This window comes from Salminus brasiliensis, chromosome 21 (genome assembly GCF_030463535.1).
Source record: "Salminus brasiliensis chromosome 21, fSalBra1.hap2, whole genome shotgun sequence".
NCBI classification, from domain to species: domain Eukaryota; kingdom Metazoa; phylum Chordata; class Actinopteri; order Characiformes; family Bryconidae; genus Salminus; species Salminus brasiliensis.
This window is the reverse complement of record NC_132898.1, coordinates 13,598,054-13,621,659: the sequence shown is the minus strand read 5'-3', so window position 1 is coordinate 13,621,659 and position 23,606 is coordinate 13,598,054. Positions and strand designations below refer to the sequence as shown.

Below are 23,606 nucleotides of genomic sequence, written 5' to 3'. Positions count from 1 at the left end.
TCCACATGATGGAAGACATCAACTGGAACTGATATTTTGAAAGGTCCGGACCTCTATGCTGAAATCACTCTCCGCAGAGCTCTCTATGGTGGTGGGCGCGGCGCGGCGCGGCGAGGGAGGGAGGGAGGGAGTGGGTGAAGGGTGAAAGTTGAGAGTGTGCTGTTTGTTGTCTTTGTGTAGGACTGGAGATTGATCTCACACACTCATTTTTCCCTCTTCCCCGAGTCCTCTCAAAACTCCCCCCCTTCATCCATACCCTCCCGTACCTCTCCCCCTCTACCCTTTAATCCCCACCCTCCCCCTGTCCACATTTCAAAACAGGAATCAGGTAAGATTTCTGCTTCTCCAGGTGTAACTTCACTGTGTTCGTGGCTGAAAACAGAGCAGCGTGCAGCGTGCTAGCTAACGTTAGCGCTCCGTGCTAGCTAAGTGGAGGAATTCTGTTAGCTAGCTGCTAGGCCTCAATAGCTACAGAGTTAGACCAGGTTCCTAAATAGGTGTTGTGTTTTACAAACGACACAACTTGGTGAATCTGTTGTAGGCACTTTATCAGTCTAAATAGCTACGGAATTTCATCAAATCGGCTCGGTGCTTGTGCGTCACTTAGCCGCTAGCTAGCTAGCTAATGTTGCACAGCTAGCGCTAGTTAGCTAGCACTACAGCTCCCCTCTCCGCTGCGTGGCTGCAGATTTCTCTGAAAGTTATCCTAACTACTGCTAGCTAACACTAACTAGCCTCACCTCAGCGTCTTTATAGCTAATCTAGAACTAGTTAATTAAGTCTTGTATATTCGACCGCTAATGTTATTTCTGGATATTGTTGACTCTCATAGGGACTGAATGTTCGCGAAGAACAGTGAACGAATCTTAAACATGTGCCGAGTGTAGTGAAGCATCTCACAGATTGGTGTGTTATTGTAGACGACACTGTGGGCGAGTGAGTGAATTCTGACCCCTCATCGAGCACAACTGAAGAGAAAACCTACAGCAAAATCGAGGTTATACCTGTATTAACTATTTGAGGTCTTTATATGGACCTGTACTTCTGTTCTGTTTAGCAACATAGCAAAGTTACACAGTAGTTTCATAGCAGGCAATGAATCAGTTACTGAATCATTTATAGCGGTTCATTAATTAATAACCTCTTATAGAATCTACTGACTCATTTGTAGCAGTTACTGAAGTATTGAAAACAATGAATAAATCTTAGCAGGCATTGAATCATTTGGAGCAGTTAATGAATCATTTAAAAGAATTACTGGTTAAAAAAAAGCAGCCCCTTTATAGAGAGGTGATAGTATGAAGTATGTAGAATACATAAAAATGTTGTTGACATTTGTTTGTATTTTGAGTTGAGCACTCAAATATGGACACTATTGCCCGGACAGAAAGTTGTCAATAAATGTGTGATGAGGGCTGCTACATAATGTCATGTAAACACACAAATAATGTATTCCATTTACATTAAAACTCAATTAAACAAATTAACTATTTGATTGTTTGATTAAAACCAATTAAGTATTTGATTCATTATTTATTCATTCATTCATCTGACACAATGAGGTGGTAAATGTCAGATATTGCAGTGAACAAATTCCATATTTGTGCGTCTGGTTTGTAAAAGTTGCTGAGGTATTATTGCCGGCCACCAAATATATATATATGATGTGTTGTCTTGGCGCATCCATGAGCCTTAGGCACCTCACACCCTTCACATCACTCCTGGTAAGTACTCCCCACTGCTGACTGGGAGCATACTGCAAGCCTTACTGGGTGATCTTATCCCAAATAAGAAAACAATGGTGAATGGTGAGCCCTTGTGAAACCTGTGTCTGTGTTTTAATAAGGCCCATTGTGGTAAGAAATCTATGAAACAGCTGAGAGTGTGATTTATGTCCTAAATTGTATCACTTTGGTTGCTACAGGTCCAGCTTTGTGACCAAAGACCCCTTTTCCTACTGCATTCAAGTTACTCATTCAAGCCATCATTATGGACTCTGGTGTTATTGAAGGAGGGCTCAATGTCACGTTGACCATCAGACTACTAATGCACGGCAAGGTAAATGCACCTAGTGTCACTTCTAAATCCTTTGCTGTTGGTGAATTGTGGATGGGCCTGATAAAGCACACCTGATACACTTGTCTTTAGATACCTTTTTAATAAACCCATACTCTGATGATTTCATACTTTTTCTGACAGATATTTATGTTGGATAATAATTTTTTTATCTAGTTTTAGAGATTAACTAAATGATCAAAGGTCAAATTTATACAATAAGAAGTCACAAAACACTCAAGGAATAAGGCACAGGCAGCCTAAAGATAGCAAATACATCAAATGACCAAAAGAACTGACATAAATATTATGTGTATTTATACAGGAAGTTGGGAGCATTATTGGCAAGGTTAGTAAATCATGTTTTTTTTCCATCCATATTCAAAATATACCTTGCCTTCTTTTTAGAAACTGTTATTTGAAATCAAAGCTGTTATTTGATTTTTCTCTTTGAAACAGAAAGGTGAATCTGTGAAGAAAATGAGAGAAGAGGTAAGGTTAATGCTGATGTTCCCTAAAGCCAAGATTTAAATGGGGAAATAAATAAAATAGTGAAAAAAATAAATTGTCGCTTTGTTGATTCAGCTGGGTCCAGTAAAATGATCAGTGTTTGCTCCTTTGCAGAGTGGTGCACGGATCAACATCTCAGAAGGCAACTGTCCAGAGAGAATCATCACCCTTGCAGGCCCAACCACCGCCATCTTCAAAGCATTTTCCATGATAATTGACAAACTAGAGGAGGTAAAACCTGACACTGGACTTTTACCCTCAATTGACTGGCTCTCCTCTCCCTGTAAAGTGAACTATGTAGGTCAAGAAATAGCAGCTAGTGCTTCCGAGTAGTTCATTATGTGCATAGTGTATAAGATCATTGGTTATTTAGCTGACTTTCTTGTTTAACATTTAGTATATTAAATGTGTGTAGAAGCCGTAGATTATTGACTTATGTGGTGAACTACATCGGGAGTGGAGAGCAGTTTTTGATGCACAGATACAGCCTTTCTGTTCCCTCCTCACTAACATTCCACTACAAAGTGATGCTGCATATAAGGTCACAGTCTGTGCTGTGAACGGTGGTTCCGGCTAACTGGGAGGGTATAAATTCAGGGGACACCATGTTTGCTTTCAGGCGGAAGAAGGAAGGAAAAAATAACTTAGATTAGTCAACCTTTTGGACTTTTCAGCTGTTCTTGCAGAATGTATTGCAGCACAACAGCTGTATGAAAATGTATGTGATTATCCAATCACACATTCAAAGAAATGTGGCTAAATTTGCCCCAATATTGTATGAGAATAACCAAATACAATATTTAACTGAAAATGATGTCAGGGCGTAGGTGTTTCCTCCATAAGCTGTTTAGTGTGCTCTGATGCTCATTTGCAGTTGGAGAGTTTTAGAGCCCAAGTCCTCCTCCACACTTATTCGTTTGGAATAGAGTGAGTATGGTGCAGACTGAGATTGGGGGAGAACCACTGCTGCTCCCAAAGAGGCAGGCGATGACACTGGGTGGCTTGGAGAGCTACTTAGGAATAGTGAATGGTAAAGTGAAGGAATAATCCTGGAGCACTTTTCACTTTTAAAAAAAAATGTTAAAGAAACATTTAACCAGGAAAAGAACAATTTAAGCTTACAGATGCTTGGCTCGTATGTAACCATTGCCTTTATCAAAGAACTCCTGACGAATCACATGTATGTAGTGGTGTTATTTATGTAATTGCTGCTGTTGTGCTGAAAATATGTGGATTTCCTGGCAAAAGCTGATGAGAAATTTGAGAGGCCATTAACAGGACACTCCAAACACATTATGTTCAACAAAATGTATGAAACAAAATGTTCATTTGTGCCCCTGCACATAATGCAAGGTTACATTTTGCACCGTAAACACTTGTAAAGTGATGCAAATCCTATGCAGCTAATGGAGAACGGCTAAACTAGGATTGCTTAGTTTGTCTTTTTTAGTTGCGATCTCTGGCTAATCCTTCTAATAACCTACTCTCATCTTTTCTTTGCAGGACATCTGCAGCTCGATGACCAACAGCACAGCCTCCAGCAAACCCCCCGTGACTCTTCGTATCGTTGTGCCAGCCAGTCAGTGTGGGTCTCTCATTGGCAAAGGTGGCTGCAAGATTAAGGAAATCCGAGAGGTAGAGAACGTCTAAATAATGATTAATTAAAATGACAATAGTCTAGATCATTGTTCAAGCAGAGATGATACCTGATGTCTCTGTTTTCCTCAAAGTCAACTGGTGCCCAAGTCCAGGTTGCTGGAGACATGCTGCCAAACTCCACAGAGCGGGCAATAACCATCGCTGGCACCACACTGTCCATCATTGAGTGCGTCAAGCAGATCTGTGTAGTAATGCTTGAGGTAGGAGGTTTTGTTGAATTCTGCTTTGGAGGAGTTTGTAATCCCTGTGATTCAGTCGGAAAATATAATAATGCTGCTTTTGTTCTTGGTTTCCTTATTTCCACTGACCCTGTTTAGTAAATGTAATCATGTATGTTTAATGTTTTAGAGACAATTTGAACTGTGATGGGATATGAGGCATGTGGATGATTTAAATAGTTATTGTAGTAAAAGTAGTAACTGACTAAATGGTGAAAGCCAATCTTGCATCGAGAGAGGGCAAAAAAGATCTGACAAACTTGTACCTTTAGAAAGAGGGAATCATTTGTTAATTAGATTTTTTTCAGTTGTATTGCTCTTGAATTTTTGACTACAAAAAGACCATGACCTTCTTGGTTACTGGGTTTCATGGAAAACTGTGAAGTAGTGTGACGTGGCTCACTTAACCACATGTTCTGAGCTGCACTGAGAAACAGTCAGGTTACTCCAGGTTATGACAAGTGACTCAGCTCAAATTCTTATTCTTCACAGCCCCTGATTAGCATTCATTTAGGAGAAACCTGCAGATTTGCTAATTATGTGAACTGCAGTCCTTTTTTTCTAGACTAATGGCTCTTACACACACAATGAGAGGGTTTTTATTTATTTATTTATTATTGCAATTATTTGCACGTTTGTAAAACTGGTGTACACGTTTGAAGCTTTTTCACACCAGCAGCAAATAAGCGACAATTTTATTCTCCCCTTTCTAATTTTGCAATTTTTCACTGGCGACATAAGCTCTCTTCACCAGCTCTCTAACAGGCATTGGTATGGTAACAGCCAAACTGAATGTGTATCCACTTGTGGAGAGAGCTGTGTCTCCAAGATCTGTTCAGAAGCAGTTCAAACCTGCATCCGAGCTAAAGTTTAATCTGTGAATTCTTTCTTCCTCTTTTCACTCTTTCAAAAATGGTGCACAGTGTTTGCTCAGTCTCAAATCACTCTCTCCCCTATGTAGTGCACTTTGTAGGTTGTGAAAGAGCAGCACCTCCACTCAAACAGTACATCATCTGTCTGGTCAAAAGTGAAATTCAGCAGTCTGCTAGACAGCAACGCTAACACACTGTCCCCGTTTAATCATTTTTGGGGTTTTTTTGGGAGGGGGTGTAAGTACTGCATGTTTGTATGTATGTATGATGTGATGGAAAGAGTAAACTGTGCAGGTTTAGTGGTGAAATAAGAGTTTCATTGTGGAGCTCATAGCTGGGTATAGACACACAGCACCGCAGTATCATGAACTAAACCTTGTTTGTTGTTTCAGTCCTCCTTAACACATTCTGCCCACTTTTCCTTGACCCAAGCAACGTCAAAAATCCAGAAAAATTGCCTGTGACTATTTCTATTAGAACAGACATGTGTAGCTTTTATTTATTTATTTATTTATTTTATTAAACATTCTGATTTTCATATTTAGTCCAAAATGTAATTGTACTTGAAGAAGTACGGATTACAGATTAAAGAGAAAGGGCCTTTTTTTATTTTATTTTATTTTATTTTATTTTGCTGTTCCAATACTTATGCAGGGCACCGTTTCTCTGTAGTCTCCTCCAAAAGGTGTGACCATTCCATATAGGCCCAAACCATCTGGCTCGCCTGTGATCTTCGCTGGAGGACAGGTAGCTTCAACAGTTTTTACTCATCCTTTCACTGCATTGTCTAAACACTTCAGTTTTAACCCTGCTTTTATAAAGCGCTTTTGTCTGTAGATATAGTCAACATATAACACAAATTGGCCCAAAATATACACAATTTTGTGACCTTTGTCTGTTTTCCCAAAAGTCTGTTGTAAGTTACAGAATATCGTTGAGCACTGTGTTCTGATTATAGGCATATGCCGTGCAAGGACAACATGCAATTCCCCAACCTGATGTAAGTAACTGTACTGCGTACCCAGACCTTATTATTATATGCACATGCTCTGTCTATATATATATATATATATATATATATATATATATATATATATATATATATATATATATATTATTATGATTATAGACCGATAGCTTTATCTGAATCTGTGAAGAACCTTAAGAATGAAACCTTACGAATGAAAAACTAATGAACAAGCATCAAAATCAACCGTGCTTGTTTCCATAGTGGTTTTAGTAGTGGTTTTTTTTTTTTTTTTTTTTTGGCTGTGTGTATGTGTTTGTGTGAAATATGCACCCTGCTGATAGTCCTATTTGCCCTCTGTCTCTCCACTTTCATAGCTCACCAAACTTCACCAACTAGCTATGCAGCAGAGTCCCTTCCAGATGACCCCTAACAATCAAGGTTTTACTGGTAGGCTTTCTGAGATATTAAGTTTAAACAAGCTTTGTATAATGTAAAAGCTTGGGTAGTAACAAACTCAAGAGCCATATAGCTCCACCCTACACGTTTCCTAGAGCAATTTTTGCAGATTTGCTGTCAAAAGAATCATGATTAATTATCAAAAAAGATTGAAATTTTAATAGGTGCCAAGTTTCAAATTAATCAGCACCTATGCAGTAATGTCATGTAAGGACTTGCTATTGTAAGGTGACTGTCATCATGGACTTGATGCTTGTTTTTTCTGGCAATGTCTAACTGAGTTTAATCTCATCTTGCAGCCACAATGGAAGCCTCTGCACAGACTTCCCATGAGATGACCATTCCAAATGATGTATGTAAATCCTCAGATTTTGGCGTCCTGCTTTGTTTGTATGTTTGAAAACTTTCCTGTGATGTGAACAAACCATGAGTGCTTACTCATAATATTGATGCCTTACAAAATAATTCTCCCATAGTTGAAACTTGGTGTCCTGTATGAAGTACTAAAACAAACAAATGACTTATGTGCTGATGTGCTACTTTGTAACAAAAATGTGACATTTTTTATACAGTAAGGCTGAAACAGGAGTAGTCTAGCTGGATTAGTTGATTAACTAAAAAGTGGACAAAAGGTTAACCTACACATTACCCTTTTTGTGCAAAGGTTGAAAAAAGTCAGTAGCACTACTTTTTGAATTTAAAAGTTGAAAAGTAGAAAAAAAAACCTAGCAATTAGAATCAGGTGCATCAGCCACAGATGATTAGAAATTCATTAGAGAGGATTCTAGTGGAGCCCATCATATTTAAACCTCATTAAGTCATTTAATCTGGTTTATCTTTGATTGGTAAAGTGAGTGGTATCATCGTGGCCAGATCCAAAGAGCTGAACTCTGAGGCCTTCAAAAGGAAGGTTGTAGATGGGAAGGGGTTTAAAAAAAATTAATTTGAAATCAGGTGCTCCTCTGTCTGCTAAATTACTTACAAGAGCAACAACAGGCCAGGATGTCCTCGCAAATTCAGTGTAAGAACTCGAATCAAATGCATAAAGACATCTCCAACAATTCTTAAATGTCATCACGGAACCTAAAGGTAGCTTCACGGGAGGTGTGCAAGGAGGAACTCTTTTCTGTAAAAAAAAAAAAAACAGTTTTAAAGAACACTTAGACCTTGTTTACACCTGCTCGCTTCCTTGATCTTGACTAAAAGGATTATATCTGGATTAAGCTAAAACAAATAAAAATGCAAGTGTAAACACACCCAAAACTCAGATCTGTTCACTCAAACCACTTCAGGAGGTGGTCTGAGACGCATTTGAACCACATGTTATAGGAGGGTAAATGCAGCCGCCTCTCCAAGACTCATTCCGCAATCAAAACCCCTCCCAGTACAACCAGAACACCGGAAATAATTTCACCTCAACCAGTGAATCTGTATGTTCTGTCCTGCATGGCAATCAGATTTCAGTCTGGCTGCCTGGTGTAAATGCATCTCCCTTAAATCTTATCATTTGATGTTTTTTCTTTTCTCTTTCTTTTAACCACAGTTAATCGGATGCATCATTGGCCGCCAAGGAGCGAAGATCAATGAGATCAGGCAGATGTCTGGAGCTCAGATTAAGATCGCCAATCCTGTGGAGGGATCCTCTGACCGCCAGGTCACCATAACTGGCTCGGCTGCCAGCATCAGCCTCGCAGAGTACCTCATCAATGCCAGGTTTCTTATTCTGTTTTTCTGTCTCTCTCTTTCTCTCTCTCTCTCACACACACACACACACACACACACACACACACACACACACAGTATGCTTTTCACATCTGACATTTCACACATTTAATGTTTGGGTCTGTGCTTTGCTTTAGATCCAATGCATCTCAGTTGTTATTACAAGGTCATGAGACCTGTGACGCTAGATGTTTGTCCCATACTTTCATTTCAGTGTCTTTACATCAGTCTGTGCTGCTCTCCTGCTGTCATTCACAGCCTCAGCCTCCCTCCTACTCGTGAGCGACCCCTGTAACCCATCCCAATTGTATCCCTTTTTATCCCCTCTTCTTTCTCTTTCTGCAGCATACCGTCCTCTAAACCTTCCTCCTCCTTCTACCTGAACCCTGAACAGGCCCTCAGCTCCAGCTTGTACCCTCCCATCTCTACTAGCACCTTACCTGCTGCTACTACTACTTCTACTACTACTACTACTGCTACTTCCTCATCCTCCTCTGTATCCCCCTCTTCCTCCTGTGTGGTGACTCCTTCCGTCTCCATTTCTCTGTCCTCCCTTTTGGTATCGAGCCCTGGTCCTTCCTCCACCTCCTCTCCTTCTGCGTCTCTCTCTTCCTCTTCAACCTGTGTCTCCAATGTGCTCAGCATCAAGCCCCTGCCCCTCTTGTCACTTCATGTTGTTAACGGCCTCTCTCATGAGCCTAAACTGAGCCCTGAGCTGGGCTCCAAGCCCAAGAAGCGCAGGCTCTCACCATATTAGGAGAATATGGTTCAGTTTCTCATGGACAGATTTAGCTGTACATTTGTCTAAAGCTACAGAGCTTTCGTACCTGGCTCTGTTGTATGTGATGTGGTTTAAAATATTAGGGCTGCAACAGAAATTTTATAATTCAGCATATTTGAAAACTTAAATAAGTAACCGTGTTGGTGTTTTAGAGTTCGAACCCGAGGTAACATTAGCGGTTTAAAACCAGGTATATTCCAAAACGAATCCTACTGCTACAGCTAGCTAGCTAGTTTGCGCCAAGATGTATTTATTTCCGAGATGTGCTAGTTGCCTGCAACAGTATGAGATTTTCTTGGACTGCTTGTGGCATCAAGATCGATACCACATGCTCTGGTCGGATGTATTTTTGGGCCAGCTTTAAACCCTGCTGGTAGAACCCTAATGACAACATGTAATGCAGTTCCTGATGGTACAATATGACTACTCTGACCAAAACAAAGTTTCCACTTTTTAAAATGAGTTAAAAAGACACTGTTTATACTAGTTATGGTAAATTCCACTAGCATGTCAAAAGTCATTGAATAATAGTATATAAATTGATCATGAAGGGGATGACTTGGAAAGCCCACACCTGTATAAGTTAAGTGAAGTTGAGCACTGGCCAGTGTGCTCATGGCAAGGTGAAGTAAATTATGTAAGTTCAAGCCATGAGTGAGAGTGGATGCCACAAGAATGGGCTATTCCATTTCCAAAGTTTAAGGACATTAAATATGGCTTTATCCACAGTATCGTGTGTGTGCCAGCAATACGTCATAGAAGGCATCGCCACCCACAGTGGCCACCCATGGGTGTTTAATGATCGTGGCTGGTGACGCCCAGCTAAACTTTTCCGTGCGAACAGACAAGCGACTCTGGCAGAAATCCTCTCCACATTCAATGCAGAAGGCCCCTCAGGCATATCCTGCAGGTCAGCGCAGTGTTTTTTTTAGCTTCCATGGGATATGGTAGCAGAAGACCCACCAGAGAGCCAACTGGACTGTGACCTGCGATGAGTCACGGTACCAATTGTTTTGGCTAATGGTAGGATTCGTATGTGGCACAGCTAGTGAAGCCATGGACCGCAGTTGTCAGTGAGGCGCCTTTCTGATGTGGAGTGTGTTCTCATGGCATGGGTTGGGTCCACTGCTCTGCATAAACGCTGCTCAGTTTAACGGCTTGGTGATATTTGGAGCCTTTCATGGACTTCTTGTACCCCCAAAATGATCGGATATTTCAGCAGGACAGTGCAGCCTAAGTTGTCCAGAATTGGTTCAAGGACCATCCTGGAGAGTTTAGACGAATGGTGTGATCTGACATGAGCCCAATAGAGCATTTATGGGATGTGGTGGGGAGGTCCGTTTGCACCTACGAATAACACTGTCCAGATGGCATGGCTGAGCGTCCCTCTAGATGTCTTCTGTCCACTTGTAGAATCAATGCCACATCGAGTTGCTGCACGTCGCCAGGCTAGAGGGGATTCTATACGATACTAGTTCCTGTCCCATGACTTTTGGCATGTTAGTGTAGACTTTATAAAAATAGAGCTTTCATGTGATTTTTGTATTGAACTGCTGATTCTTTCATTTGAAAAAGGGATGTAATTGAATGAACCACAGAGAGCTGCATGTTCTACTGCCTCTGTCTTTGTCAGGTAGCCATTGTTCTTCATTAAGAGTCACAAAACAACCCATTTCAATTACTGTAGTGAATCAGTTGTGAATCACTTTTTTCTTTTTTTTAAATAATCAAAAATGCTGCATGATCTTATAGCATCTTGAAGTCACTGCTTAAGGCCATGTTTACGCAGCATTTTTGATGTGCAGCTCTTGATGCAAGCTGACGGCTGTGATTGGGTTTCAGTGCATTCTGGTTAACATTACGTTCACACAGCAGGTAGACTGTCCCTAATCCAGTTTTCTCACTGATGTTTCTTTTTAACGTGACCTATATCTAAAATTGGTCTAACCCGTTCAGGCTAGGGCTGAACATGTGCAGTAGTCACATCGTGCAATGTCAAATTCAAATTTTCAAAACTATTTTGCTACTTGATGCAAAAGAAAAAAATCCCACATTTCTCATTTTCTATGACCCATCTACCACAGGCTAATAACATCTGCCCAATATAAATTATTTTACTCCAATATTGTCTACACAGAGTGCATTATTAATATTACTGACTTCTGGTGAAAATCCCTGTTTTAATTTTTTTTTTTTTTTTTTTTTTTTTTTTTTTTTTTTTTTTTTTAAATACGTTTTTTCCCCAATATTCTGCAGCCCTAGTTCACGCTTCTGAACTGATGTCCATGTACACAAAGAGCAACGTCTTAAGTTTTAGTTTTATCTTCGCCTGCATCATAGGAGCATGAAGGAGTTCCAGTGGCTGACAGCTAGACTCACTGAGAAGGTGTTCTCAGGTAGAATCACTGAGAAGGTGTTTGTGCTTGCTGTATAAAGAGCATGTTATTTAGCCATGGACACTTCTTTGGCACTTTCTTCAAACGTGAAGCAGTTGCAGGCTCCACGTGGTCCAGCAGACTAAGGTGCTGCCACTATGACCTGTGGATCGCTGGTTTAAACCCTGAGTCATGCTCCATGCCATCAGCAGCCAGATCCCTAGAAAGCACAAACTGGCCTTGCTTTCTCCGTGTGGGTAGAAAACCCCACACAGAGCGGTTACGATATGTGCCTTAGAATAGTGTTTGAACAGGGGCATTACCCCAAACATTTATGTAATCTGTTACCTCGCTGTTCTGCAACTGAAAACCTCCCTTGCTGCCGTCATCCAGTTTCCTTTTTCAACGAATGCCGAGTTGGGTTGCCGCAAAAATCGCAACAAATTCTGATCCAGTTGTTCAGACCAAATCTCATTGCCGCAGATTGCATATGTATCGGATTTCAATACCACATATGAAAGTGGTCCAAATTAGAACTTCTGATTCTGTACGGTGTGCTTTATTTTATTTTTATTTTTTGGGCCACTTTTACCTGCTGTGTGAACGTAGTTTCTGTGACTGCCCCATCCATCATGACTTTAATTGCTAGATGCATGGGTATGTCAGCTGACTTCAAAAGATGACAAGTGTGAATTTGTCACGTGCTGGTGTCTTCTGTCTGACTTAAAATAGTTCTAATTGAAATCCATGTCAAACAATGTGCTTTTGACGCATACAAAAGTGCATCTATATACGCTGCCTAACGACAAACGTAATAATTTAAGAGGTCCTTTCATAAACCTACAACCTTGCCATGGTAAGAAGTGGCATATTTTGTATTAGCAATGCACATTGTCTTTCTACATGGATCTGTCGGATGCATTGAAAGCATGAGAAAATCTTTTATGTGATTCAAAGCAAACAACATTCAAAAACTTCAGCTGGTGTCAAATTAGTTTTTAAGAAAAATGTTCAATTTGTTTTTTCAGTGTAAAATCAAGCTGCGTCATGAACCTTTTCCAATCTAGAATGACAACCAAACTACACATTTATTATTATTTATTCTTTTTAAATTATTATTTCTATTATTATTATTATTATTATTATTATTATCATCACTATTATTATATATCTTGACCTGTTGAGTTATCAAAGCATCTCCATAGTTATTAAAACAATTAAGTCAGAAATGTTAATTTGCTGCATAATAGGGGCAGGTGTACATTTTGGGCTCAAGTCATTGCATTCATGGTTAAGCACTACACAATATGGTTACATGTATAATGTACTGTTGCCATATAGCGGACTCTAGTCCTGGTGGGCCACAGCACTGTAGATCTCCAGCTCTTTGCTGCAGTAAACACACTTAATTGAACTCCTCAAGACTGTCTTGAATTCAGCGTGATAGACAACAGAAAAAAGCTCACCTCTGCAGAGCTGTGGCCTGGAGTGAACTCCGTTTGACATGCCTGCATGAAAGGGTAATTCTCTGTGTAATGCTCTGGAATGCTCTGCTGTTTTAGTAACTTATGAATGTCCTAATTGTCCAGTGAAGTTTTCAAGTTTTATTTATTTATTTTTAGTTTTTTTTTAATTTATTTTAAATTTAATTAATTTAAAATTTTAATAATTATCCTTTGCTCTGGTGTAGGTGTAAATAATGGGGGACAGTGGGGCACAACTCAGCAAAAATAAAATTTTATAATAAAATAACTTTAAAATATCAAATACCCCCAGACCAGGGAATCAGCTTGCTAAAACGAGTCAGTTAAATGTGTGTAATTCACACAATTACACAAATGTTTGTGGACACCCCTCTTCTAATGAATGCAGTCAGCTGCTTTAACTTGTACCTTTTTCTGACACTGATGTTCAAATGAGTGCGCACACGGCTTCTCTACAGTCTAGTCCCTGTTGAGAAGTATTGTAGAATAGGAGACTCTGGAGCAGATAAACATGAACCTGTTGACACCATGCCTAATGCAAGGCCTGGGCTAGAGGAGTACAAAGCCCCCAGCATTGCGCTGTGGAGCTGTGTTCCTCAGTTGGTTAAATTGGGGATGAGGTGGGGTGATGACCATCCAACACCTCACTACTGCTCTTGTTGCTGAATGCAGTCAAATTCTGACAGCAATTATCTAAAATCTAGTAGACGGTCATCTTTCCTAGACAGTAGAGGCAGTTACTCTAACAAATGCATTTTTTCCAGGAAGTGTATATTAATCCAAATAAATGTAACTTGTGAAAAGAGGCTGTTTCTGTCAAAAAAGCACCACGGGAAGGACGATGAAATATAAGTAGATTTTGTTTGTGTGAAATCTGTTGAAAGGCTTAGGCTGGGTATGCTTTCAGTGAAACAAACCTCACAAGGGTTGGTTGCAACATGGTCGAATCCATGTGACATAAGAGATGAAGTTATCAGATCGCAGATGGTGGGGATTTAAGAGCAGTCACGTTCAACCAACAATGCGCGTTGTCTTGACCAAACCTTTTTTGGCTCTAGGTTGTGCCCTACAACCCCCCTTTTCCCTTATTGTGATTATTTCTGCCTTTCTTGGAAATGGGACCCTGCAAAACTTTTAATGAACCCAGAAGTCAATTGAAAACCACAAAGACGGACAGTGCTTTGAGGTCTTAGGTCTGTGGTTATTATACAAGTTTATATGTGTGCTTAACCACTCTTCGGAAATGTAGCACTTCCACTTGGCACTGTATAGATGTACTGTGAGCTCAGGTAACTGTTGGTGTGTGTGTGTATGTAGTTTTTGATTTTTCCAAATGAAAGCTTATGTTCTTCCTCCTTTCCATTTCTCCAATATCTTGCTCCAGGCTTTCGTCCGAGGCTACAGGACTGGCGACCAACTGACACACGAACGCATCTGCCTTAGCTCCACTTTTTACCACCACCTCAGAACACAGAAATCCAGAGCTCTCAGTGTTCCCTTTAACACTAGCCATAATCCTTTGCCTTTTTTATTGTTTATTTCTACTTCCTGTATGCATTTTCTTTTCCTTTTTTTTTTTTTTTTAAATTATGTTTGGTTACAGCTTTTAGTTTGGAGTATTTCTTTCTCTAAGGAGTTGGGATGGAAAATCTGAGTAGGTATAGGTTTAGTTTTGTAATTTAATTGTGATGTTTTTCTTTATTATGATCAAATGAAACACAGAAAAGGAGAAATAAACAGATTTCAAAACTACATCCAATCGCTGCCCTCCTTTCTTATTTCTGAAGACTGAGGAAACGGTTTGAACTGGTTGAATTGAAGATTGATATGGTCGGTGTAGTGTAGTAGGTAACACCACCACTACCACCCTCCCAGTGGAAATTCGCTACAGCAGTGAGGGTTTTTGGGTAATACTCCTAACACTAGGATACTCCACACACGATTGATATGATAAGTTTCTCTGGGTAAGAGCCGTACCCGAATACTGTAAATATATACTGTTTTATGCCTGTCTGTATGGAATATGTATTCTTACAATCTTGTTTCATTGCCTGTGTAGGTATAATGTCATATTTTTAAACAGTTTATAAAAAATGATGGAGTAGAGTGTTTAACCTAATAGTGTGACACTTTTTTTTTTTTTAATGGCATTAAGTAGAAATACTCCTGTAAGGTTAACTTTGCTTAGGGTGAATTGTAAAGTGTGTTATCGTTTGTTTGTTTGTTTGTTTAAAATATGTATACACACAGTAGTAACTTTAAACCTACCTAATACTGTGAGACATGACCTCTGAAGGTGTCCTGTGGTGTCTGGCACAATTAGCAGCAAGTCAAGTTGTAAGGTGGAGCCTTCATGCATCACATTGGAGAGTATTGGGTGTTGTGGGTGGGGAGTATTTGGGGAGGCTCAAGAGCAAGATATGCTAGTTCTCACATAATGCTGCTGTATTGTTCCACAGAGTACTGTAAAATGCAATAGAGGTAAGGACTGCACAATCTGTTGTGATGCACAGTGTCTGCACAGTATTGTGTAAATTTAATGGTGGATGTGGAAAAACATAATTGCAGAGGTTTCCAGGCAGGTTCCACAATGCAGTTAATGTTTTAAAACTCTTTGTATTGTGGCGTGTAGAAAGCCACTGACCCTACTCAAGATGGCAAGAAGGAAAGAAGAATCTAAGAGGGATTATTAATAGGGAAAATTGACCAACCCATTGGAAAAATACTTGGCCGTAGACAAAATGGCCATTTATGTCTTGGGAAAGAAACTGCTTGTCAGTAGTAGGAATCAAAAGGCCAGATTGGATTTAGCAAAGAAATAATAACAATAACAACTTTAACCAAAGTGTGGGAAAAGAATCATTGTACAGAGGACCCAAAACACATTGATTGAACACAGCAGAGGAATTCATCAGGTACGCAACCTCAAACAACAACATCATCAGAGCAAGACCAAGACCACGTATATCCTGTATATCTGAAACAATGTGCTTTGGACGAAAGAATTCAAAGTTAAATGATTTGGACACAGGAAGAGAGGACATGGTTGCCATAAACCAGACACAGCGTTTGAGCACTAGAACCCGTATCAGCTGTGAAGCACGGAGGTGGGAATGTTGTGGTTTGGGGCTGGAAAACTCTCCGACATAGAATCCAATAGGAATTCTTTATTGTATCAGAGGAGCTCGAGCATCTGTCTAAACACCAAAGCTGAAACTTCACACAGCTGAAAGAATTCCGCATGGAGGAGTGGGAAACACTGGTAGATCATTACAGGAAACATCTAACTGAAGTTATTTCAGCCAAGGTGGGAAACATCAGCTATTAGGGCACAGGGTGTCCTAACTATTTCCTTACAATAAAAATAAAATGTATATTATTTTTAATAATAGCATTTTTTTTATATTTATATAATATAATTTTTTTTATATATTTGACAGATTTTAAAAGTCATTCTTTTAGTTGTATGTGTTGTGTAATAAAGCTCAACTGGCTGAACGTTTAAGGGTTTTCTGGGTCCTAACATTTTCAAATGCCTATATAATGTATCAACGAACACTAGATTTGTGTGATACAGATATGAACTGTTTAATAATTCCATTACATTTTTCTGTGTGACTGGAACACGGCTTTAGTTCATAACCTAAGCTACCAGTTTCCATAAGAATAAAGTTAACCAAAAATGTCCAATGACACCTTGACACCCCTTCTAATGAAGTTGCACCCATTGCTGCCGCAGATGCGCAAATGCACACACGCGCACAGCTTGTCTAGTCCTTGTAGACACGTACTGCCAATAGAATAGGACCAGATGGTATAAAGCCCCCCAGCATTGAGCTGTGGAGCAGTGGAGCTGTGTTCTCTGGAATGATGGTTGATGCTCCATCCAGCACTTTTGGGGTGAATTGGGGAGTTGCAGCTGGGGTGGGGTTGAGTGGGGTGGGGTGGGGTGGTGATCATCCAGCACCCTGACCTCACTAAATCTCTTGTTGCTGAATGCGATCAAATCCTTACAGCAGAGGTCTTCCAAACTCGTGTAAAAGCCATTCCTGGACAATAGAGACAGTTACTCCATCAAAAGCATTTAGAAGTGAACAGCACTGATTTCAGAAGAAACATTAAGTGAACATCTGTCCCAATACTTTTGTCCATATTGTGAATATACCGCACTTTGGGCGGGACGTTGTTGCAGGAAACCCTGTAATCGACTTAGCTAACGGTAGGTGTCAGTATGAGGGAGAAGCGCTCAACTGCTGAAGAGGAGGAGGAGGAGGAAGAAGAAGAAGCAGACGAGGGACGCATGTCTGTAATTGTCTGATGAGAATCGTACAGTCTTTAGTTTTCTGCGTGAACAGATCATATCGAGTTGGATCGTGTATTTATCAGATTACTCCTGAAAGATCACCCGTCTCTGTCGCTCAGAGAGGATACATGCACTCAGCTAAGAGAGCCTGTCTGCAGGAAATGTCTTCTGTTAAGATCGGGACCCACAACGGCACTTTTCACTGTGACGAGGTTCTGGCGTGCTATTTCCTACGGCAGCTGCCGGAGTACAAGGTTACAGAAGAGACACCTCTTATTTAAGATCATTGGGACCCTTGGGGATCCTGTTAATATTGCTGAGATAGTCAGTCAGTCAGTTACACACACACAGCAATCCGGGCTGTCTAGTAATGGTCCATGTGTTTCTGTCAGGATGCCGGGATTGTCCGAACACGTGACCCTGCAGAGCTGGCCAAGTGTGATGTGGTGGTCGACGTTGGAGGCGTTTTTGACCCTAAACAGCATCGTTATGACCATCATCAGAGGTAGATCTGTTTGGCATGACCCATAGCTGTTCACTTAGGTGTAGGCTTAGAGGTGTAATAGCAGTAGAACATACAGCACAGTCCTGTGCAAAAGTTTTAGGCCTCTAAGAATTAGAATTAATAAGCGTATCTAGGCAGTAGTATAAGTATGGGTTTGCTCAGTATAACACTGATAGTATAATAAATAATAATAATATTCATACAAACAGTATTGGTTTTACATAATTGCATTCAAAGCTGCCATTGTGGGAGTCTAGTATTATTTATAGTTATCATCCAACACATAGTGGTGGTCTAATGAGGAGGCGTCCAGGAGAAGTCTGGTACCGTCTGGTAGCGTTGTTCTTCGAAAAAGCTCACCACCCTGCCGGAAATAAACAGCCTGGCCAACTTATCTTGACCAGCTTATCTCTTGACCAGCATAGGGTATATCTCAGTTTGAGTTTGATGGTTTAATTGGTGTACAAGCATGACCAACCAGTATGACCAAGCTTGACCATGCTGGTTGATCAGCATGACCAGAATCAAATTCAGCATACACTATGCTTGACCAAGCTGATTGACCAGCATGACCAGAATTAAATGCAACACACACTGGTCAAGATGGTCAAGAACCGGTTAACCAACTGGCTTACCAGCATAGGGTATGTTTTTGCCTGGATGTCCAGCTTTTCAACAACCATCAAAGACCAACTTAGACCTTCTGAAACCAGCACGTTTTCAGCAGGGAATCAGCATATCTGAATTCATACCCTACTGTATTTATGTTTATCTGCATCTGTTCTAATATGATATGCTCTTTCACCAGCAACACACTCTTACTGCTGAGATAAATGGTCTTAAATAGTGCGTTTAGGTGCCTAAATTGTTTGCACACTACTTCCATCTCTGATCCCATTATGCAACTAGTGTAAATTATTAACAACAGACGTTCAAGTGTTGGACAGTGCTGGCCTTTATGACTCTTGTTTTTTAAACCAGGACATTTGTAGAGACCTTCAACAGCTTATGCCCAGAGAAGCCATGGGTAACCAAACTGAGCTCAGCAGGTCTGGTTTATGTTCACTTTGGTCGACAAATGCTTTCCCATCTTACACACCTGGCACAGGACAGCAGGCAGTTGGAGGTCCTGTATGACAAGGTTAGTTTCTGTGAGCTTTGTTCTCTAAGATAATGTGAAAAGAGCCATGTTTATGAGGTGCTCCATTTAAACTGTTTTATTGATGACCTTTTAATTATCTTACTGATCTGCTGACCTCAATTTCCTTCAGCTGTACGAGAACTTTATAGAGGAAGTGGATGCAGTTGATAATGGAATTTCTCAGTGTGATGGAGAGGCACGTTACGCTGTCAGCACCACCCTCAGTGCTCGTGTCGGTCATCTTAACCCACGATGGAATAGCGATTCCCAGGATACAGAGGTTAGTGTGAAAAAAACACTAAAGGATATTTGATACCTTTCAAATATCATCTTTTAAAATTTCCTGGTTAGAAACTTTTAGAAGCTGTTTTCACATATGAACTGACATTTTTCTTTTTTGTTGAATGTATATATATTTTTTTTATTATATTTTTGTGTGCTGTATTCCAGCCCCCCCCCCCCCCCCAAACTTTCCATCACAGAACATTAAATACATCAACAAATTATTGTTTGAAATGTCAGTTAAATCTTTCCTTTGTTGATATGATTTCAAGATATGTGTGCATTCCTTTTACACACCGAAGAGGCAAAACACTATAGTAATGTGAAAATGGCTCCAATAAACAGCCGCATGGGTTCATGGGTTCACGACATAAACTAAAGATTGTGTAAATTGGCCTCATTGCACATGGCCTCTATAGACAAAAATGTGAAGATCCTGTAAGTTGTGGTTTGGAATCACCATGGATGGGTGTACCTAGTCTGTTATATAGTTTAAGGTGGCATGTGTCAAATTTTTCACTTGAATGTACAGACTGAGAGTTTTTCAGCAGGACATTGCCCAGAGCATCAAACTCACCTCCACAGTTTATTGTGGTGCCATTACTAACCTGATTGTAGGATTTTAGTAGTCTAGGGTTTTTAAGATCTGCTTTTGCAACTTGTCAAATGTTGGCCAAACGTTGGGCTTACCATAAGCTATGGTTTGGAAGATTTAAGAAGAAGAACTCCGGAAACCATAAAGGGACAGGTAAGCCTCTACGACTGATGACGGAGTTCTTATGAAAATGAAGGAAAATCTCAGTTCATGGGGTAAAGGATTAATTGATATTCAGGGTATTTTGATGGTTTACAAACCACAAAATGGTTTGTAAGCATTACAAATGATTCACAAATTTGCATTTTTTTGTACTACCAGTGCATCAAGGATTTCCTAACAACAGGAGGTGGCAGGTGTGGCTAGGAAAACATGTCAGACCCCCGGGATCGATCACAGAGCACATTACTACCACTTTCAGTTGACCAGTCAGTATGACCGCAGTGAAAGTGTCCCATTGTTTGGTTCTGAGGTTTTAATGAAATCTTACCTTGTAATTGTTACTCCATAGGAAAGCTTTCAGAAGGCCATGGCCTTAGTGGGAGCCGAGTTCCAGGACCGACTGGACTACTATCAAAATGCATGGCTTCCAGCACGAGTGGTAGTTGAGGCTGCTGTTCAGGCAAGGCATCAGGTAAACAGTCAACCACTGTTTGTTTAGTCTTTGATGTGACTGTTTCTCATCCATGTTGTCCATGACGTGAACATGGAAAGGTGAAATATGAGGTTGTGGGAAGAGACAATGCTAATCAAACAATTTCTTGTGCTCAGGTGGATCCCAGTGGGGAGATAGTTATGCTTGCCCAAGGTGGATGCCCGTGGAAGGAGCATCTCTTCTCCTTGGAGAAGGAGCTGAAAGTGGAGATACCGATCAAGTTTGTGCTCTATCCAGACCAGAATGGCCAGTGGAGAGTCCAGTGTGTGCCGGCAGGACTCAACACATTTCAAAACAGGTACAGCTGACAAAAACCTTCTATTTTTTGTAAAATAATTTGGGACAGCCCCTCAGAGTCACACTGTGAAATTGAAAAAAGGGAAAAACAGAAATGTAAAACATTTGTAATACTTTTTTTTCCATAAATAAATTCAGAATTTTTTTCCGCTTTTGGAACAGGTAGTAGAAAATTCATTGTACGTTTTATTTCTTTCTTATTTATAGAGTCAGATAACTGAGGTGGTGGGCTAAGTTTCTCACTGATTTTAGCCCTGTCCAAATGTGCAGTGTCGGTCATTTTTTATGGACTGCAAGCTCCCACATCCATAAAGATTCCGGTGCCCTTTCCCTTCTGTAAAATGAGCCGTAAAAACAACCTCAGGTTAAATGAATCCAGTGCAGAGCAACATGTGGGTACAAATTCAGTCATAACCTGTGGATAAGTTGGAGAAAGCCTAATGTTAAATATTATGTATTATTGTTAATATTGTACAAACATCGTGCTGCAACATTTCAAATAGTGCCACCGATGGGATAAAGGTTAAGCCTTTGATTGGGCACCTGTATGACATTACCCTTTTTGTTTTTGAGCAGCTCTAGTGGTGTTCTAATATTGTGCTTGGGATCAGTCTCTTCCTGATAGATGAACTTTGCTCTAAGCTTTAGATTCTTAGCAGACTGACAAAGGTTCTCAAGCATGTATATAGTAATGCCATTTGTGGCAGTGTTATGTTTGTATCTCAAACCAGACTCTCTTCCCAGACTTGTATGCATGTACAACCTTTATTCTGAAGGCTTTATTCTGATGGTGATGCCACTCACTTCAACAGTCCAGAACAAACCAAGCTAAATGTCTAAGGCTTAAATGTTCTAATCGTCTGCAGCTAATGCACCTGCACCTGATTCTAATGTGGAGGTGTCCTCATGGGAAAACTGCGTTTCTACTAATTATTTATATGTTTAAACATACACATACAAGTGTGCACACACTATGATATGACACTTAAAGGTGAGCTGAGGTTAATTTAATTTCTTCTGCTTGAGATCTTTCCACAACTTAATGTGAGTCCATGTGTGATAAATTCAACTGATTGAGCATGAGTGGGGATTGCAAAAAAAAAAAAAGAAATACCAATAAATAAAATTAAAAAGAAAGAAATATATATATATATATATATATGACCATGCATGTCAGAGCATATATGCAGACCTCTGAAACAGTGTCAAGGCATAGATCTGGAGAAGAGTACAGGGTACATCAGAATCCGCTTTACGGGGCCCCAAAGAGCACATAATTCATAAATGGAAGAAGTCTGGTATCACCAAGAATCTTCCTAGTCTGTATATTAATTAAATGTAGAGAAGCTAAAAGGTGTGTGCAGGCTTAAAAAAAGAGTGTCCTGTTTTGAGTGCCCTAATTTATTCAGATGCCTGTAGCTGTTGGGTAACTGTACCACAGTGCTTTTTCTCAGTTTATTTTATGTAGTTTTGCTCTAAATCTGATGATCTCACTGTTCTATTAAACCAAAACATATTTACAGTAGATGCTTTACCTGCATACAGGTACAGATACTGTGTAAAAAGATGATCTGATGATGATGATGTTTTCATGGTTGAGAATGGACGAGATTCTGCACTGCATCCTACATACTTTACTGTGTGTGTTCATATAAATGTAAGCACAGATATTTATGTGGTGTTTTTGCTTACTTTGCTTTTTGCTCACTTACAGGTTGTCACTGCTGGAGGAATGGCGTGGGATTAGAGATGACGCTCTGTCCCAACTCAGTGGAATCCCTGACTGCATTTTTGTCCATAGCAGTGGCTTCATTGGGGGAAACAAAACCAAGGAGGGGGCTCTTGAGATGGCCAGAAGAACATTGCAAGCCGCAACCAAACCAGCAAACAACTCCAATGAGAGCTAAATCACCTTTTTTACCTTTCTTACTGCCATTTTCTAGTGTAACATACTTATTTGTTTCACAATAAAAATGCCTGAACTAATACTGTCTGTGTGCCTGTCAGTTTTTATTTTTGTTATTTGTTGTTGTTATACATTACATACATTATGAAGTATTGGGTCACCTTCTTTAGAAATCATTGTTTATCCTGTTAGGAGCTGTTGGAGTAACTGACAGTACTGTCCAAGAAAGGCTTTCTACTAGATTTTGGATCATTGCTGTGAGCATTTGGTTGCTGGATGCAATAATAGTAAGGTCAGGATGCTGGATAAACACCACTCCACCTCATCAACTCCTCCCAAAAGTATTGGATGAAGCACAATCATTCCAGAGAACACAGTTCCACTTCTCTACAGCTCCACAGCTCCACAGCACATGTTCAACATGTTGGGAAAAATAAAATAAACCACAGAAATAAAAAATAAAAAAATAGGGGAATTACATATTTGAAGAAAGAAAGAGATAGAGATGCTAGAAGGAAACAGCTTCCCCTGGTCTTGGATGCCTGAGCATATTTGGGCCAATAGTGAAACAAGAAATGTCTGGAGATGTAGATTGTACATAAATACGATTTCATCTACCACACAGCATGCTGTGCTCTAGTATGTGCCAAGTGGTCAGAAGTAAAAAGTACCACAGCCTGGACCAGCAAGCAAGTGGCAGAACATGGCATTGCTGACCATAACTAAAGAAAACAATAATGATCCCTTTGGCTTCAGTCTTTAGAAGGCATATTATAGATATTGCCTAGAGCAACAGACTCATGATGCAAAAATAAAGGTG

The 23,606-nt window shown here is 40.0% G+C and overlaps 2 protein-coding genes across 3 annotated transcripts; both read left to right on the top strand.

Moving 5' to 3' along the window:
- The first annotated feature begins 161 nt into the window (after positions 1-161).
- LOC140542643 (poly(rC)-binding protein 2-like) lies at positions 162-14,856 on the top strand. 2 transcript variants are annotated; one of them, XM_072665458.1, is made up of 13 exons: positions 162-328; positions 1,925-2,058; positions 2,381-2,404; positions 2,515-2,547; positions 2,680-2,796; positions 4,069-4,200; positions 4,296-4,424; positions 5,987-6,061; positions 6,273-6,314; positions 6,659-6,731; positions 7,040-7,092; positions 8,284-8,453; positions 8,808-9,327. In XM_072665458.1, exons 2-13 carry the CDS (start codon positions 1,990-1,992, stop codon positions 9,217-9,219), a joined length of 1,329 nt encoding a protein of 442 aa, XP_072521559.1. In that variant the 5' UTR covers positions 162-328; positions 1,925-1,989; the 3' UTR covers positions 9,220-9,327. The 2 variants fall into 2 exon arrangements, with proteins under 2 accessions (XP_072521559.1, XP_072521558.1); XM_072665457.1 differs by lacking the exon at positions 8,808-9,327 and adding an exon at positions 14,487-14,856 and having other exon boundaries at positions 166-328.
- Positions 14,857-17,366: 2,510 nt separating this feature from the next.
- On the top strand, positions 17,367-22,866 carry myg1 (myg1 exonuclease). The gene is made up of 7 exons (XM_072665733.1): positions 17,367-17,659; positions 17,798-17,910; positions 18,892-19,051; positions 19,182-19,331; positions 20,440-20,562; positions 20,700-20,881; positions 22,595-22,866. The coding sequence occupies exons 1-7, from the start codon at positions 17,420-17,422 to the stop codon at positions 22,785-22,787; spliced, it is 1,161 nt and encodes a 386-aa protein (XP_072521834.1). The 5' UTR covers positions 17,367-17,419; the 3' UTR covers positions 22,788-22,866.
- The last annotated feature ends 740 nt before the right edge of the window (positions 22,867-23,606 follow it).

Excerpts from the sequence above, each read along its gene's own strand:
- LOC140542643 (XM_072665458.1), top strand. The coding sequence starts at position 1,990 with ATGGACTCTGGTGTTATTGAAGGAGGGCTCAATGTCACGTTGACCATC. Across the intron at positions 2,548-2,679 it reads TGAAGAAAATGAGAGAAGAG|AGTGGTGCACGGATCAACAT; the intron begins GTAAGGTTAATG and ends GCTCCTTTGCAG. Across the intron at positions 4,425-5,986 it reads TCTGTGTAGTAATGCTTGAG|TCTCCTCCAAAAGGTGTGAC; the intron begins GTAGGAGGTTTT and ends GTTTCTCTGTAG.
- myg1 (XM_072665733.1), top strand. The coding sequence starts at position 17,420 with ATGAGAATCGTACAGTCTTTAGTTTTCTGCGTGAACAGATCATATCGA. Across the intron at positions 20,563-20,699 it reads CTGTTCAGGCAAGGCATCAG|GTGGATCCCAGTGGGGAGAT; the intron begins GTAAACAGTCAA and ends TCTTGTGCTCAG. Across the intron at positions 20,882-22,594 it reads CTCAACACATTTCAAAACAG|GTTGTCACTGCTGGAGGAAT; the intron begins GTACAGCTGACA and ends GCTCACTTACAG.